Raw genomic sequence first — 13850 nt, 5'->3', positions numbered from 1 at the left:
AAGTGTGTGTGTATGTGTGAATGAGTGTGGGTGTCTGAATGTATGTGTGTGAGCATGTGAGTGAGTGTGGGTGAGTGAGGGTGTGTAAGAGTGAGATGAGTGGGTGTGAGAAAGCGTGTGAGTATTCAAGTGTGTATGTGAGTGTGTGAGTTTGTGAGTCTGTGTGGGTGTGCGAGCGTCAGTATGTGTAAGTATCTGTGTGTGTTTTCCAGAGGGAGGCACACCTTCTTTTTTGACAGTGGCTCAGCTAAGAGATGAAAGATAAGAGATCATGGAATCCAATATTCCAAGCAATTCTGGAAGAGAGAAAAAAAATAATCTTGGGAGCAAAAAAAAACAACAAAAAAAGCAAACCCTAAAACCACACACAAAAAAACCCCACAATCCCCAAAACCAGAAAATAAAATTTGGTTAGAGGTACAGCATTCTATGCCCTACCTCAATTCATTTTTCTTTTGGTTTAATTCTGTAAACTTTTGTTAGCAGTTATGTGCTAGGGGCATAGGCAATGCTCTCTTGAAAGCAGATAAAGGTGAGCAAAAGTGACCTTGCCTTCAGGTTGGGTGGCTCCAGAGGAAGGAGCTGTCCTCCCATAGCAACACCCAGAGCAGACTATGGGCCGTTCTTACTTGCCTCAAGAGAGGAAGAGATGGGGGGGGGGTGTGGTGGCTGTGGTGGGTTTGGGATGCTTCCCTGGTGAGGTGGCATTTAAACTGGGCTTTGAAGGAAGGGCAAGGTCTTTGGCAAATGGAGCTGTGGAAGGAGCAGCATGGCCAAAGGCACAGAGTGTGAGAACAGAGATCAGCCTGAGGCGGCTGGCCTGGAGGGAAAGGTGTGGGTGTCAGTGGGCGATGGGGCTGGCATGAAGGCTGGAGGGGTGAGGATGGCCTTGAGTGCTGAACTGGAGTCTGACTGGTAGGAGTCTGGGTATTGGAAGACAGCAGCGGGGCTCTTAGGATAGTCCAGAAAAGAGGTGATGAGGCCCCTGTTCCACCAGGGAAATCCTGTGGGTATTTCAAGATCCTGCTCAAATACTTCCTCTTATGGGAAGTTTCCCTGCCTCTTTAAGGCAGATTGTCTCTTTTGTTCATCTTAAAACCTTTCCACTAGCCTCTGTTTTAGCACTTTTCATGTCGTATTATAAACTCATTTGGGGTTCTGCCACCCCCTCTGGGCATTTTTTGCCCCATGTCGTTCCTGGCACTATGTGGGTGTTCAGTTGAGAGCTTGATGAACAAATAGAAAAGTAGCGATGTGTTCTTCTATCGGAGGAGCAAGAAAGGAGGGACAGGATATGAGACAGCGTGGAGGCAGAAGGATGGGGAGGCTGGAGCGGTGGGACAGGGGCAGGAGAGGACTGGGGCTCAGCCGGGATCATGGTGGAGGGGAGGGGGAGAGATGGGGTCGTTGGTCTAAGCTGGAAGCCTGGAGGGGGAGCTGGGCTTAGATGCCTGGTCTCTGGTGCTGGGCCCCTTCCAGGAGAAGAGATCTTAGTCGGTGAGAAGCTCTGAGTAAGAGCCTGGAGAAGGCTGCCTACAGGAGCCATAGACCAAACAAGGTTCCGCTTGGTGGCTTATCTCCCCTTTGAAATGCAGTGCAATTACATATTTCTTTTCTCCAAAGAGTAAATAAAATGTGCGACCAGACATTTCTACCAGGGCCTTAAAATAGCACTGTCAAACCACCGGCATGTGCAGATGGTTTCGTCTGCGAGGCCAACATGTCATTCTGGAGTGCTGTGTTTTCCGCCTTCATGCCGGCCCCACCACATTGGGCCCCAGGTCTGCTCCAACTCCACATGTGGGCTGAGGTCCTCCACCAGCCCTCGCACTGGGCCAGCTTCCTCCCTACAGAAGCCCGAGGAAGGCTTCCTTCTCCCGTGGCCTTGCCCGACCCACGCCCTGTGCTGTGCTGTGGCCCCCGGCCGCCTCCTGCACTTAATTCACAGCTGAGCAGAGCTGGTTTTCTCCTGTGGCTCCTGCCCTGAAGCCTTGGCCCTGGCAGTTGCCTCGGCAGAGATGTAAATACCATCCTTTCTGTGCTTCCTGGAAACAGTCAGCTCCCCTTTGCCTCGGGTCTCAGAGCAGAGGGTTGAATTCACCAGCATATGTCTGTCCCTCCAACTTCCTCAGCATTGCTCTTCTCAAAGCCTGCGTCCCGCTGGCTCCCTCCCTCCTTTCCTTCCTTCCTGCTACTTTTCCTCTCTCCCTTCTCGCCTCTTTCTCCTCTCTCTCTGCCTCCTTCCTTTCCTTCCTTATTTCCCTCTAGACTTACCCCCCTCCTCCCCTGCAAGCAATCCGTCTCTTGTGTTGACTCCAGATTTTTTTGCTGTAGGTATTCTTGCAAAATGTGTCGTGTTACTCTGTGTGCAGGTATTTTTAATTTGTGTAAATGGCTTGGTGTTACATATCTCATTTGGTTTCTTACTTTGTCTACCCAGCACCATGTTTTTAAGCTCCATGCCTGTTGCCTTTATTTCAGGTAATGTCTGTAAGGCCACTGTCACAGGGTGGCTTTTCCAGAGACCCTAATTCAGAAGGGTTCTCATTTGAATTCAAGTTCTCATTTCAGTTCCAGACTCAGGTTTTATTTTTGTTTTAGCCTAAACGTAGGGTCTGCCTCCTCACTCAGTGGACTGTGACCCCAGGAGTTTGCCTTGGCTTGTGCCCGGCTCTCCCTCAGGGGAGAAAAGGAGGCTGTAGAATTTGATGTAAGATCTGAGTCCTGGAGAGATTGGCCTTTTGACACCAGCCTCCTCACCTCGACCCAATCAGGCCCGTGCTGGCAGGCTTCCTCTCGGGAGCCCATTGATCCAGCCAAGACCTTAGCTACCCCCTGGAGTCCACTCTGCCCGGTTTTGCCTGGGGATTGTTTCCAGTGCGTCTTCTGAGTGTTCTGGTAATGCAGAGGCAGCTGGTGAAATGGAGAGAGGGAGCCTCCACCAACTGGGAAGGCAGGAGGCTGGTGCTGCCACAGACTCACCCAGGGCCTCTCTCTGGGCCTCTCACCCCAGCTCTAAGATGACTATTGCTGGAACAGGGCTTAGTGTCTCTTCCCCCTGGAGGTCTGGAGAAGGCAGAATGGCAGAGTGATTAGGAGCCAGCCGGGGTTTATGTCCTGTCCCTGTCACTTTCTATCTGCATGACTTTGGGCCAGTTACTTAACTTCTCTAGGCCTCAGTTTCCTTATCTGTAAAGGGGGGTAATAATAATTGCTGTTACGGGGCTTAGAGGAGAAAATCCAAGTGGTCAATCGTAAGCAGTAATGGTAATAATTTGTTATTATTATAACTTTATCAGGAATGGTGGCATTTTCTTTCCTAATTCCATTCTCATGGTGGTCTTCAGGGGAATGGACTTGTGTGTCATGAGCACTTTTTGTGAGAATGTATCTGAGCTCAGTGTGTCAGGCCTGAGCACCTGCTTCACTACAGGTCCACAAGCAGACCTTTCTAGTGGATTAGAAGCTAAGTCCCACCCGCCCACATCTTTGTGGTTGACCAGGGTGGGACTAAGACAGGAGCAAGGCCCTACTCACTTTGCTTTCTTTCCTTCTGATAAAGGTCTGGGAGCTCCATAGCGGTAGGTGGGTGGGATAGATGGCAAAAGAACCTTCCTTCATGCAGTCCTCTCAAACTGATAAGTGTTCACGGTGCTAAATGACTTCATATTCTCCACAAGCCATACCAAGGAAGCTTACATGCCCATGACTTTCTTTCAGAGGATGTAGACGATGAATTAATAAAGGAAGAAGTCATCCTGACCCCGGCACCATCAATGGTCAAGCTTCAAACCATGTCGAAGCCAATCAATCTTTCAATAGCAAAGGTAGGCGTGGACTTCAGTGGTCTAAGTAGAATTCCATGTTGAATACATCTTGACTTGCATTAGTGTAGGTGATGTGATTTTGATCTTTCTGGCCCATTTCTTCTCATCGTAATCGCTCAGTCATTGTTAAAATAGAAATGTGTGTTTTATGTAAACCAACAACTTCTCTACTAAAATAACAACCAAGTATGAAAAAAAATTAGAAATTTGGGTGTGATGTAGAAGAAAACCTTAACCGTGAGGCAGGAGAACTCCATCCTAGTCCTGACTCTGTGTGGGAAATCAAGCAGCAACGTTTCCCTCTCAGGGATAAAGGTGAGGGAGTGATTGTACCTTCCCTATTCCAAAGTTAAAGGATTCAGAGCCTTCGAGTTCTTCTTTTGGCCCGAGCTTCTGCACCACACCCCTAAGGAGCAGCTCTAAGGTTGTGATGAGAACAAGATTACTGGCCTCAATAGACTGGTTCCAGCGATGCAGTAGTCTCCTAAGTGGCTGTGAGGGAAGGACGCAGAGGTGTTAACCAACCTCTAGCACCATCCGGGCTCACGCCCCTGTCCTCTTTGAGGTGGGGAGCAGCTTCCTGGCTTTAGCAGCCCCCTCTGCAGGGATGTCCTGATTCCCTACCATCCTCAGCTGCCAGGATGTCCTCAATGCCTCCTCTTGGCCGGCAGTTCCTGTAGGATAGAACGCTGCTCCTGCTGTACCCTACTGGCCTTTCAGCCAGGATCCAGGAGGGAAAAATAAAACACCCGAGGACATAGCTGGTCCCTCTTTTCCCAGTTACTGAGTTTTCACTTAGCACATAGAGCAAAGAGTAGATTTTCCTAGAAGCATTTCTTTCTTGCCTTTCCTTCCCTTCTCTTCCTTCCTTTTTTCTTGTGGAATCACAGAGGCAGTCACGTTTAAGTGACCCCAATCCTGGGAGTAACTGTTCTGCCTGTTAGTAGCACAGGGCTCTGGTTCTTTGCAGGGGGTGCTCCCATTCTGGGAAGGGCCTGAAGAGGCCCCTAAGGACGACTCAGCAGTGGCTTCTCCAAGAGCAGCTGGAAAAACTGAGGCCAATGGAGAGGAAATGGGGGTTCAGGACACATTCCCAGGGTGGGCAGAGCGCAGGTTTCTAGGCTCCTAGCCCGCATCCTGTTGACCATGCTGAGCCTAGCTGTCATCCTGTCATTAGAAAGAATGGAGATGAGGCTAAGCCAGAAAACTCAAGTCTCTATGGTTTCTAGGCTCTCAGGAAACTCAGTTCCAACAAAGAGATGATTGTGTTAGGCACAAGAAGGGCCGCTTGGGCCCTGAGAGATGAAACCATGCTTCCTTCTTTTCTGTGTGCAACTAGCTGAAATTCGGTGACATGTAGGTGAATGCTCTATCAGAGATTTTTCTTATGCTTAATTAAAAGAAAAAATAAGGAACTGATTCTAGAGGACCATAATCTGAGTCTCGAAAAGGCCTGAGCCAGAGATCCCGGGGCAGGGCCTACAGAATCCACCAGCTGGTCCTGGGGCTCAGGTCCTGGGGCTCACTCGCAGCTTCAGAGACCCCCTCGGATGAGGCCTGATGGCAGGGAGGGAGGAGGTAGCTGGCGCAGGGAGGGCCATCCCTGGGCTAGGTGGCGGGGCAGTCTCTTGCCTTCCCATCCCAGCAGCTGTCAGGGTGTAGGGACTGGCTGTGGGTCCGGCTTCTGGAGGGTGGCATTTGGGTTGGTGGAAGATGTATGGTGAGCGCCATGCCAGCCCGATGTTTAGAGGAGGCGGGTGTGGAGGAAATGGAGAAGCTGCCTCGGGAGTGGTGGAAGACCCTCACTGAGTGGCTGAGGTGTGCCAGCAGACGTTGCAGAGGACCACTCACGGGTGATGTTGGAGATGGGATTGGTAAAGGTGAGTATTAGAACAGGGGTCAGCAAACATTCCGCACAAGTCCAGATACTGTATTTTTTGGCTTTGCAAGCCTTAAGTCTTTGTCACGACTCAACTGTGCTGCTGTGTGAAAGCAGCCATAGGCTGAATCCAGAAAAACTTATTTACAAAAACAAAGGTTCTTCACCTTGGGAAGCACAGCAGAAACCAGGAACTGAGGTGATACAATTGACAGGGAACCTCTCTCCCCATCAACGGTCTGCAGGATCGAATCCCAGTGAATCCTAGAGGAGAGAAAATGAGAAGAGAGCACAACACAGACAGCAAAAACAGCAGGGTGGGAGGAGGGGAAGGGGGGAAAACAAGTAAATACATAAATCATTAAAAAATAAAATAAAATAAAGGTGGCAGGCTGGATTTGGCCCCTGGGCTGTAATTTGCTGACCCTCTACTAGAGCGTTGGTTCTCCAACTTCGCTGCACATTGGAAACACCTGGAGGAGCTTTAAAAAAATACTGACCTCTCTCGTGCACGCTCTCGCCTGTGGACCTCTGTTCCTGTCCTCTGTGTACTGCTTTTGCCAGTTTTCCTCTGCCATGTGGCCACACAAGTAAAACTTGAGCACTTATAACCTATAATGGGGAATTGTATTCTGTAAATCAGCCCTCTTTATCACTTTTCATCCCCTTCCTCTCTACCTGGGACCCCTGATCTGTTGTTTTCTCCCATTTCTCATCCCTCCCTACCTGAATAAATTACTGGCCTAACTTAAAAAAAAAAAATACTGATACTGGAGTTTCGCCTCAGGGGTTCTGATTCAGTTGGCCTGAGCATCAGAATTCTTAAGAGCTCCCTAGGTGATGCTCATGTACAGTCAAGTTTGAAAACTTCTCATCCTCTGGTACTAGAGGATCTCCAAGACCCCTTGTAAAACTGAAACTGTGTGCTTCAAAGTTCCTTCCCTATAAGGAACCTAAAAAGATTTTGGCATGGATCTGCACAACTGGTTTGCTTTGCAGATGTTCCAGAGCTAAGACCTTCAGGCACGAGTTTCTCTTTCCTCAAATATGAGAATGGGTTTGCAAAATAAAAAGATGATAGGTAATCCTGAATAAAATGGGTTGTTCTGCTAGAATTCAAGACCAACTATTGTGGGAGCATAAGCACAATTGTTTTTTAAAAATAACCAATACAACTCTCATTTTACAGGAAATAAAGAGCCTTCTATTTGGTTCAAGCTTTTCCTGTTTCAATGAAGAGTGGAAACTTCAGAGTTTTTCCTTTAATGATGCAGCTTCGTTAAAATATGGCATCGTGCAGAAAAAGGCAAGTTGCTTTTTGAGTTTCTCAGCGAGCTTTCTGCTAGGCCTGTCCTGGGTAGGAGGGTTGGGGGTGCTGCCCAATTTTGGCAAGCCCCTCCAAGCACCACCTGGACTGTTCAGTGCCAGCCAGCCTCACATTTTGCTGAGCTACCACTCAGTTCAGGAACTTCAAATGTGGCTGGTGGAGCAAGGCTGGGGAACGTGCCCCTTTTCTTTGGAGACTTTCAACAAAATACATATTTAAGGAGCACCCACTGGGAGTAGATCATGATGCTGGGGTCGCCGGTGAGAGGGGGTAGAAGATGGTGCCGAGCCTGACTGGGGGCATCGGTGAGGCCTCCTTAGGCTGAGCATTGGGAAATGTGCAAGGATTTTGCAGATTGAAGGAGCTAGGTAGAGCGGGCAGCGTGAACAAAGGTGGGGCTGCATGAATGTCTAGGGGCCACAGGAAAAAGCAGAGGTATCAGGCGTGTGGTGCAGGATGTGCCTGCAGAGGCGGTGCAGGATTAGCTGGGGAAGTGTAGGCAGGGGCTAGACTGGCAAGCTTTTGATGCCATGCTAAATTAATGCGGCTTATAGACATTTCATGAGATAAAATCACTAAGGACCAGAAAATGCTAAGTCCCTCAGATGGAGCAGGGCAGCGTGGCCAGATCCCACTTCTCAAGCCTCAGGCCGCCCACTGTCCCATGCTGCTGAGGAAGAGCTTCAAGACCCCCCACTTCTGTCCCACACGATCTTGGCCGAGCAGAGCAGGTCTTCTTGCACCCACAATTCAAGGGCACCCATGGCCCATGCTCTGTGAATCCCTGTACCTGGCTGGGCCTGTTTGTGCTGCTCAGTCCTCCCAGCCTTTGTTGACCAGTGTCCCATCCCACTTGCCAGGCCCTGGGCTAAGCCCAGTGATGCCTGCTGAGATGAACACACAGGGAGCCTTTGTGCTACAGTGGGGGGGGACAAGGTCACCCATAATAGGGTGCAGGTGGAGGCTGCTGAAGGGGTTCACTCCCAGCAGAGGTGTGTGAGAAAGGCTCCCTGGAGGGGGAGGCCTTCAGTATGGGCCTTGAGAGCTGGGCAGATGGGTGACACCCGCAGCCTGGGGAAACGTTCCCCCTCACCACTGGCCGCACTTGGCAGGTCGTGAAAGTCACTATCCTTTTGTCTGACACTTCCTTTCATGAAGGGTGCTGGGGCCCTGTCACCCCCCACTCTGATGCCGGGTCAGCGCTTTGTGAATAGTTGCCACATCTGTTTTGGAGGGAGTATCTTGGCGGGCCTGGTGTGCTCTGTCACCCATGGGCAGGGAGCAGGTTGCCATGGTGCTTGCCTGGGGCTGGCTCTCACTGCAGTAACGTGTGCCCTTCTTTTGCAGGGTGGCCCCTGTGGGGTTCTGGCAGCCGTCCAAGGCTGCGTCCTGCAGAAGCTCCTGTTTGAAGGAGAGAGCAGAGCGGACTGTGCTCGGTAAGTTGGCCATTCACCCCAGCCATATCTTCTTTTCCCAAGGCTTCTTGGGAGTGTCCAGAAAAAACAAGCGAGGAAGCCTTGTGTTCCCTGATATCTCCCATCTTCTGGGGTAGAGAGAGGAAAGGGAAATGGCAGCTAGCTAAGAGGGCCTGAGCTGACCTGCTATCAGTGGACTTGTGTGCCTTTCCTAACGCTGGGAGGGGTGGGAAGTCATGTTGCCTGTGGCAGCTGCTGGGACGGCACTGAAACCAAGTCCACCCCCCCTCAGAAGTCGAACGCGGCAGCTCCCCAAGGCCTGTCCACACCCAGGCCGCCCTGCTGACCCTTTGACTAAGTCCAGGTCTCCCTCCCTCCCGGGTTACCTCATTTTTTCCACAATCCATAATCACACATTCCAGCCAGCCCACAGTAAATTTCTTCCACTTTCTACTCTTCACGTTAAGTGTTTGCGCATGGGCACTCGTTCTTTGCACTCAGTAGTAATGTCAGAGAAGAGTATGGTGCATTCTGGGATCTCCAGAAATGCTCATGGGGTTGAGGGACAGACAGAAAACCATAGTTCTACCCCATGGGTGGTGCTGAGATAGCAGGATTGGAAGGTTCTGGGGGAGCGTGGAGGGCAGGGCTGTGGAGGTGACCCCATCTTCCTTTTCCTCCTGTGTGCCCAGGTACTAACTTGTATGGGATTGCCCTTAGAGCTGGAGAACTTTGGGCACTTAAAAAAAATCAAAATATACACACAGGAAAGTACAAAAATCATGCATGTTCTGCTCAATGAATTATCACAAAATCACACACCTGTGAAAACATTACCCAGATCAAGAAGGAAAGTATTTCCAGCACCCCAGAAGAATCTTCCTTCTCCTGCCCAGTAGACACCCCCATTCTTCTCCCTAAAGTTGTAATTAAACATTTTCTAAAACCAAGTAATTTTTTGTCAGTTCCTGACTTCATTTAAAGGCACTTGTTCTTTGAAACAGGCATTCTAGAGCCCCCCCATGCCCACCCCACACCCATACTTAAAGCCTAGATCCTATAAAGACAACAAAACTCCTTCCCCACTTATTGGATGTTTGTATTCCTGGGAGAGATCCTGGCTTTCCAGACACTTAGCCAAGTTCGATCCTCAAATGAAGTACATTCTGCCAACGTAGGTGATTTTGCCTTAGACAGGGTCCAGGGGAAGATGGCTTTTCATACTTGGCATCTTACGATTCGTCTAATAGGTTTGCAAAGAGGAATCCTGCTGCTTTTTCCCAAACTGAAAGATACTAATAATAAACCTTATTTGCACCTCGACATAACATTCCCGTGGCCAGATCTCACATTGTCCTTGTTCCCTTGTCGTCCCCTTGGATTCATGCACAGTTGTTCCCAGTGTAGGCAGGATGTTAGCCATGGCCTATACTGGAAGTTCAGCCCAGGGAGTGCTGGGAAGTTTGAGTTTTATGCGGTGGCCAAGATCCTGCCATCCACGCTCCCCCGAGTGGCCGGCACAGCCTGCTATGTCCAGGAATGCTCCTGCCTGGGAGGGACTTCCTGAATAAGTGAGGGACCTCTGGCTGCATTCTAAGGGGGCAGGGACCCTCTCTGAGCACAGATGTTATCACCCACCTACCTTCCTTCCTTGCTTCAAAGGAAAGTTTGCAGAGGGTACCTGCCATGTGCTTGGCAGGAAATAGGGGGCTAAATAAGACAGGTGTGCCTTGCCTCATGGTACTTAAAATCAAACAGGAGGGGCACATGGTAAGGGATCACTCAGGCAGGAAGAGGGTCTGGGAAGGCTCCTGGGGGAGTGACACTTGCATTTTTCTGAGATCTGCGGCCCCCTCCCCTCACACTCAGGCTGCACATGCTTGCTCTTGCCCCAGTTTCCCCCAAGCTACTAGCGCCACAGGGTCCTGGAGCTCAGGAGCCCTGCCTGCTTCTCCCAATGCACCGGTCTCTGTGTAGAAGTTACTGCCTCGGGAGGCTGCCCCACGCCACCTAGCCCACCACAGCTGGTGCTTGTTTACAGGTGCGCCTCCCTGGCCGCCGCCTGCCCCTGCCCAGCAGAACATAAAATCCCTAAGAATGGGCCCTTGCTTGGCTGGCAGGCCCTCCCTGCACCTCGGCAGCCATCTGGCAGCCAGGCCGCAGGTGAGGTCCTCGCTTGCTGAGTGAACTCACAGACTGTCAGGTGAATGAGTTATCCACACAGGGAGGGGAGGTATGCCAGTAAGGAGAACAGCTAGCGCAAAGGCCTGAGGGCAGGGAGGGCAGGGGAGAGGGAGCAGCTGAGGGTTGGCTGGGGTGGCCTGTCCAGAACTCGGAGGGCAGGGCAGGACCCGGTGTGGCCTCAGGGGCTTGCTGGGTGCTGGGATCAAGCCTCAACCTTTGCCCGGTGGGAGATGTCTCCTACTCATTTCAGCCCAAGTTCCCCTTCGGAGCTGCTTTTGAACTTTGATTTTGGACTCCTTAGGGGAGGTTGTGGATCATTTCCCAACAGTCTGGACATAGTGTCCAAGTTGGTTCCAGGAAGGGCCATTCTGCCCAGGGACGGGGCAAGCTTGGTTCCTTGGCCCCCACCTCTGGTAAGGAAGAGGGTGCTGAGAGCTCCTCAGCTCTGCAGGCACGTCCTTGGGGGCAGCGCTCTGCTCTCTACACTGGAGGGGGGAGCCCTGGCTGGGAAAGGCAGAAAGCCATCCCGGCTGGACACTCCCATCGTCCCTGCTGATAGTGACCTTGACGGAGGCCCCGATGAATAGATGCCTATTTCAAGCACCTGCATGACAGATCTGCTGGGGGAGCGGGGGAGAAGGCAGAAGCACTCAGCCCTGGAGAGGTGGGGATGGGGGGGGGGTGGGAGTGCTCCTGTCTGCTGGGACCCCGAGAGAGGAGTTGGGGCCAGGCTGATCCATGGCCCTTGGAGGCCATGTCTGTGTGGCTGTGGGTGGAGGACAATGGGCTAAGGAAGAAGAGGAAGGAAGGAGAGCCAGCCAGCTGGGGGTAATGTGTGGGGGTGGCCCTGGTGGCATTGAGCCTGACTCTGGGTGGGGGACAGCTGCCTGGCTGGAGCAGAGGCGGCCAGGAGAATGGGGGCTCCTTCTCTAGGAAGCCCTTAAGGCTTCCACCCCACCAACGAGGGCCCACACCTCTCTTTGCAGCCCCGCAACTCTGGGTGCTAGGGGTAGTTCCCTGCCCCTTCCTGCTCTCTGCTGCCCCTTCAGGCCTCCTGCTCCCAGGGTAAGGCCTTGGGCTGCTCTCCTGGGGGCAGGCCTCCCCAGTGGAGAGGTAGGAGCAGAGCGTGCCTCAGTGACCCAGCACTCTCATCCAGCCAGGGGGGGACTCTGGAAGATGCTGTGCCAAGGGGACAAGCCGGGGGGTCCCAGAGGCCCTCTTCCCTGACCCCAGAGAGGGCTCTGATGGTGATGGGCAGTGGGCAAGGGGCACCAGATGCCCATCACACCCCTCCTGTCCCATCGCCTTCTCACCCTTCTCCTGGCCTGTGCTTTGAGGAGGTTGTGACCCTGTCCCAGGGCTGGAAGGAGAGCAGGGGTGCAGAAAGGAGAGCAGAGGCCATGGGAGGTGAGGGGCAGGGGAAAGTGTCAGGAGGTATGAGCCAGTGGAGGCAGCTTTGCTGGGGTCCTGCCGGCCAGAGGTTGCCGAGACTGGCTCTCTGCAGTCCGGGCTTTGGGGCAGCCTGCAGTTCTGGTGTGGGGGTGGGAGGGGCAAGCTTGGCTCTGTGCTCGGTGGTGGGTTCTGGTGGGGTGGTGGAAAGGGCACTAGACTGGGGTTGGGAGTGGATTGCAGTCCCAGGGGGTGGAAGGCTCACTTGTTCCATCTGAAAACCAGGAATAGCAATCTCTGTCCTGCCTAATAAACTAGAGTCAATAAGAGAATGCAAACCAGGTTCTTTGTAAGTCGTCAAAGCCTGTGCAAGGGAGTGGGAGCGCTAAGCCATCTAGCCTTAGGGCCTTAGGCGACACTGAAGCCTGGAGATGAAAGGATGCTTGCTCAGGTCACACCTGTGTCCTGGCAGGGCCAAGATGGCCAGTGACATCACACATGCTGCCCAGCTCTGAAAGAGGCACTGAGCCACAGCAGAGCTGAGAGGGCAGGAGGAGCTCGTCTGGGAAGCTGGGTGCCACGGGCGAGTCCAAAGCACCCATACCTGGACACCCGGATGGATCCTCAGTGACCAAGCGACAGCTCTGGTTTTTGTGACATTCCTCTTGGCAAAACCTCCCTTTTTTCCTATTCTGGAAAACATGAATACAGAAGAGTACAGAGAGTAACAGCAGACACCAGGGCACCCATTCATAGCCTGCAGTTGGCAAGGGAGAACACTGGTCATCTGTGCAGGGCCTCTCTCGGTGCTTGCCTCCTCTTTTCTTTGATTTCTTTTTTAATATTTTTACCTTGATTGGTTCATTGAAGCTCCTGCACAGGCTGTGTGTGGTGGGTTGGGTTTGAGGCTTCAGCCCTCCTGTTTGACCCTGAAATTCCAGGATTTCAGAACTGATCCAGCTTGAGAGTTAACAAAACAGCAAACCCAACCAGGGCCAGCTCCTCCGTACTCTTCAGGAACCCCACGAGCACCTGGCTCCTCTCGCCTGCAGCCCTGGGACTCTGGGCCCTTGGGGAACCTGCGGGCCTGGGCGGGTCGAGGCCCCCTCTTTGGTTTCCTTCCACTCCACGATGGGGAGATGGTTCTGTGAAAGCAGGAGGAGGATGTGATTGCAGCCTCCAGGGAAGTCATGCTGAAATAAAGGCTTCTTGGCAGGGGAAGTGTTTTTTTTTCTGCAGGAGGGTCTGGCTTCATTAACGCTAATTCCATCAGGCCACACCAGCCTCTCCTTGGTCTGAAAGCGGCAGGACTCGGGGATTTTCCACTTGAGGAGGGGCCATGCTCACTGTGGAAAGAGATGTTGAGCTCTTGTTTCCCCTGCAGGCCTGGCAAGAGTGCGGATCTGAGAACCCATGGGTCTGGGGGAGTCCTTGTGAAATGGGGAACCCAAGGCCCTTCTGGACACTGGTAGCAGAGCCAGGACCTTTGGCCTCCTGCCCAGCCTCCTTTCCACTACCTCCAGTGGCTTTTGACCCTGAGACCGAGCAGAAGGGGTGGAATAACCCACCTCTGCTCATTTGCCAGCTTCCCTGGAATCTTCTTTAGGCTCTGTCCACAAGGGCACCATAGAGTGGACAGGTGAGGCTATTTTAGATAATTAGAGAGCAACCATCTCTCTAATTGGAAGCACCTGGGTGATTTAGGCACCAGCTGGATGTCTTCATCTCCTCCTCCCCCATCCCTAGATAAATGCCTTCATCCTGAACTTCTTGAGCAGTTTGTCTCTAAGGTTTTCCTTCTTGGTATCTTGAAGAGCCCAGCCCAGTGC

At 52.1% G+C, this 13850-nt stretch overlaps 1 protein-coding gene across 2 annotated transcripts in view; it reads left to right on the top strand.

Moving 5' to 3' along the window:
* Positions 1 to 13850, top strand: part of MINDY4 (MINDY lysine 48 deubiquitinase 4) — a 135606-nt gene that overhangs the window by 72101 nt on the left and 49655 nt on the right. For both annotated transcript variants that reach the window (XR_009185771.2, XM_058296821.2), the window contains exons 7-9: positions 3721 to 3827; positions 6896 to 7012; positions 8381 to 8469. Coding sequence is in view for 1 of the 2 variants with exons in the window: in XM_058296821.2 (XP_058152804.1) it covers positions 3721 to 3827; positions 6896 to 7012; positions 8381 to 8469 (313 nt within the window). In the remaining variant the exon portion in view is untranslated. The remainder of the gene's footprint in view (positions 1 to 3720; positions 3828 to 6895; positions 7013 to 8380; positions 8470 to 13850) is intronic.

Source organism: Dasypus novemcinctus, chromosome 5, assembly GCF_030445035.2.
Source record: "Dasypus novemcinctus isolate mDasNov1 chromosome 5, mDasNov1.1.hap2, whole genome shotgun sequence".
NCBI lineage: Eukaryota > Metazoa > Chordata > Mammalia > Cingulata > Dasypodidae > Dasypus > Dasypus novemcinctus.
Note: the sequence above shows the minus strand (reverse complement) of the source record. Positions and strands in the feature narration are given on the sequence as shown.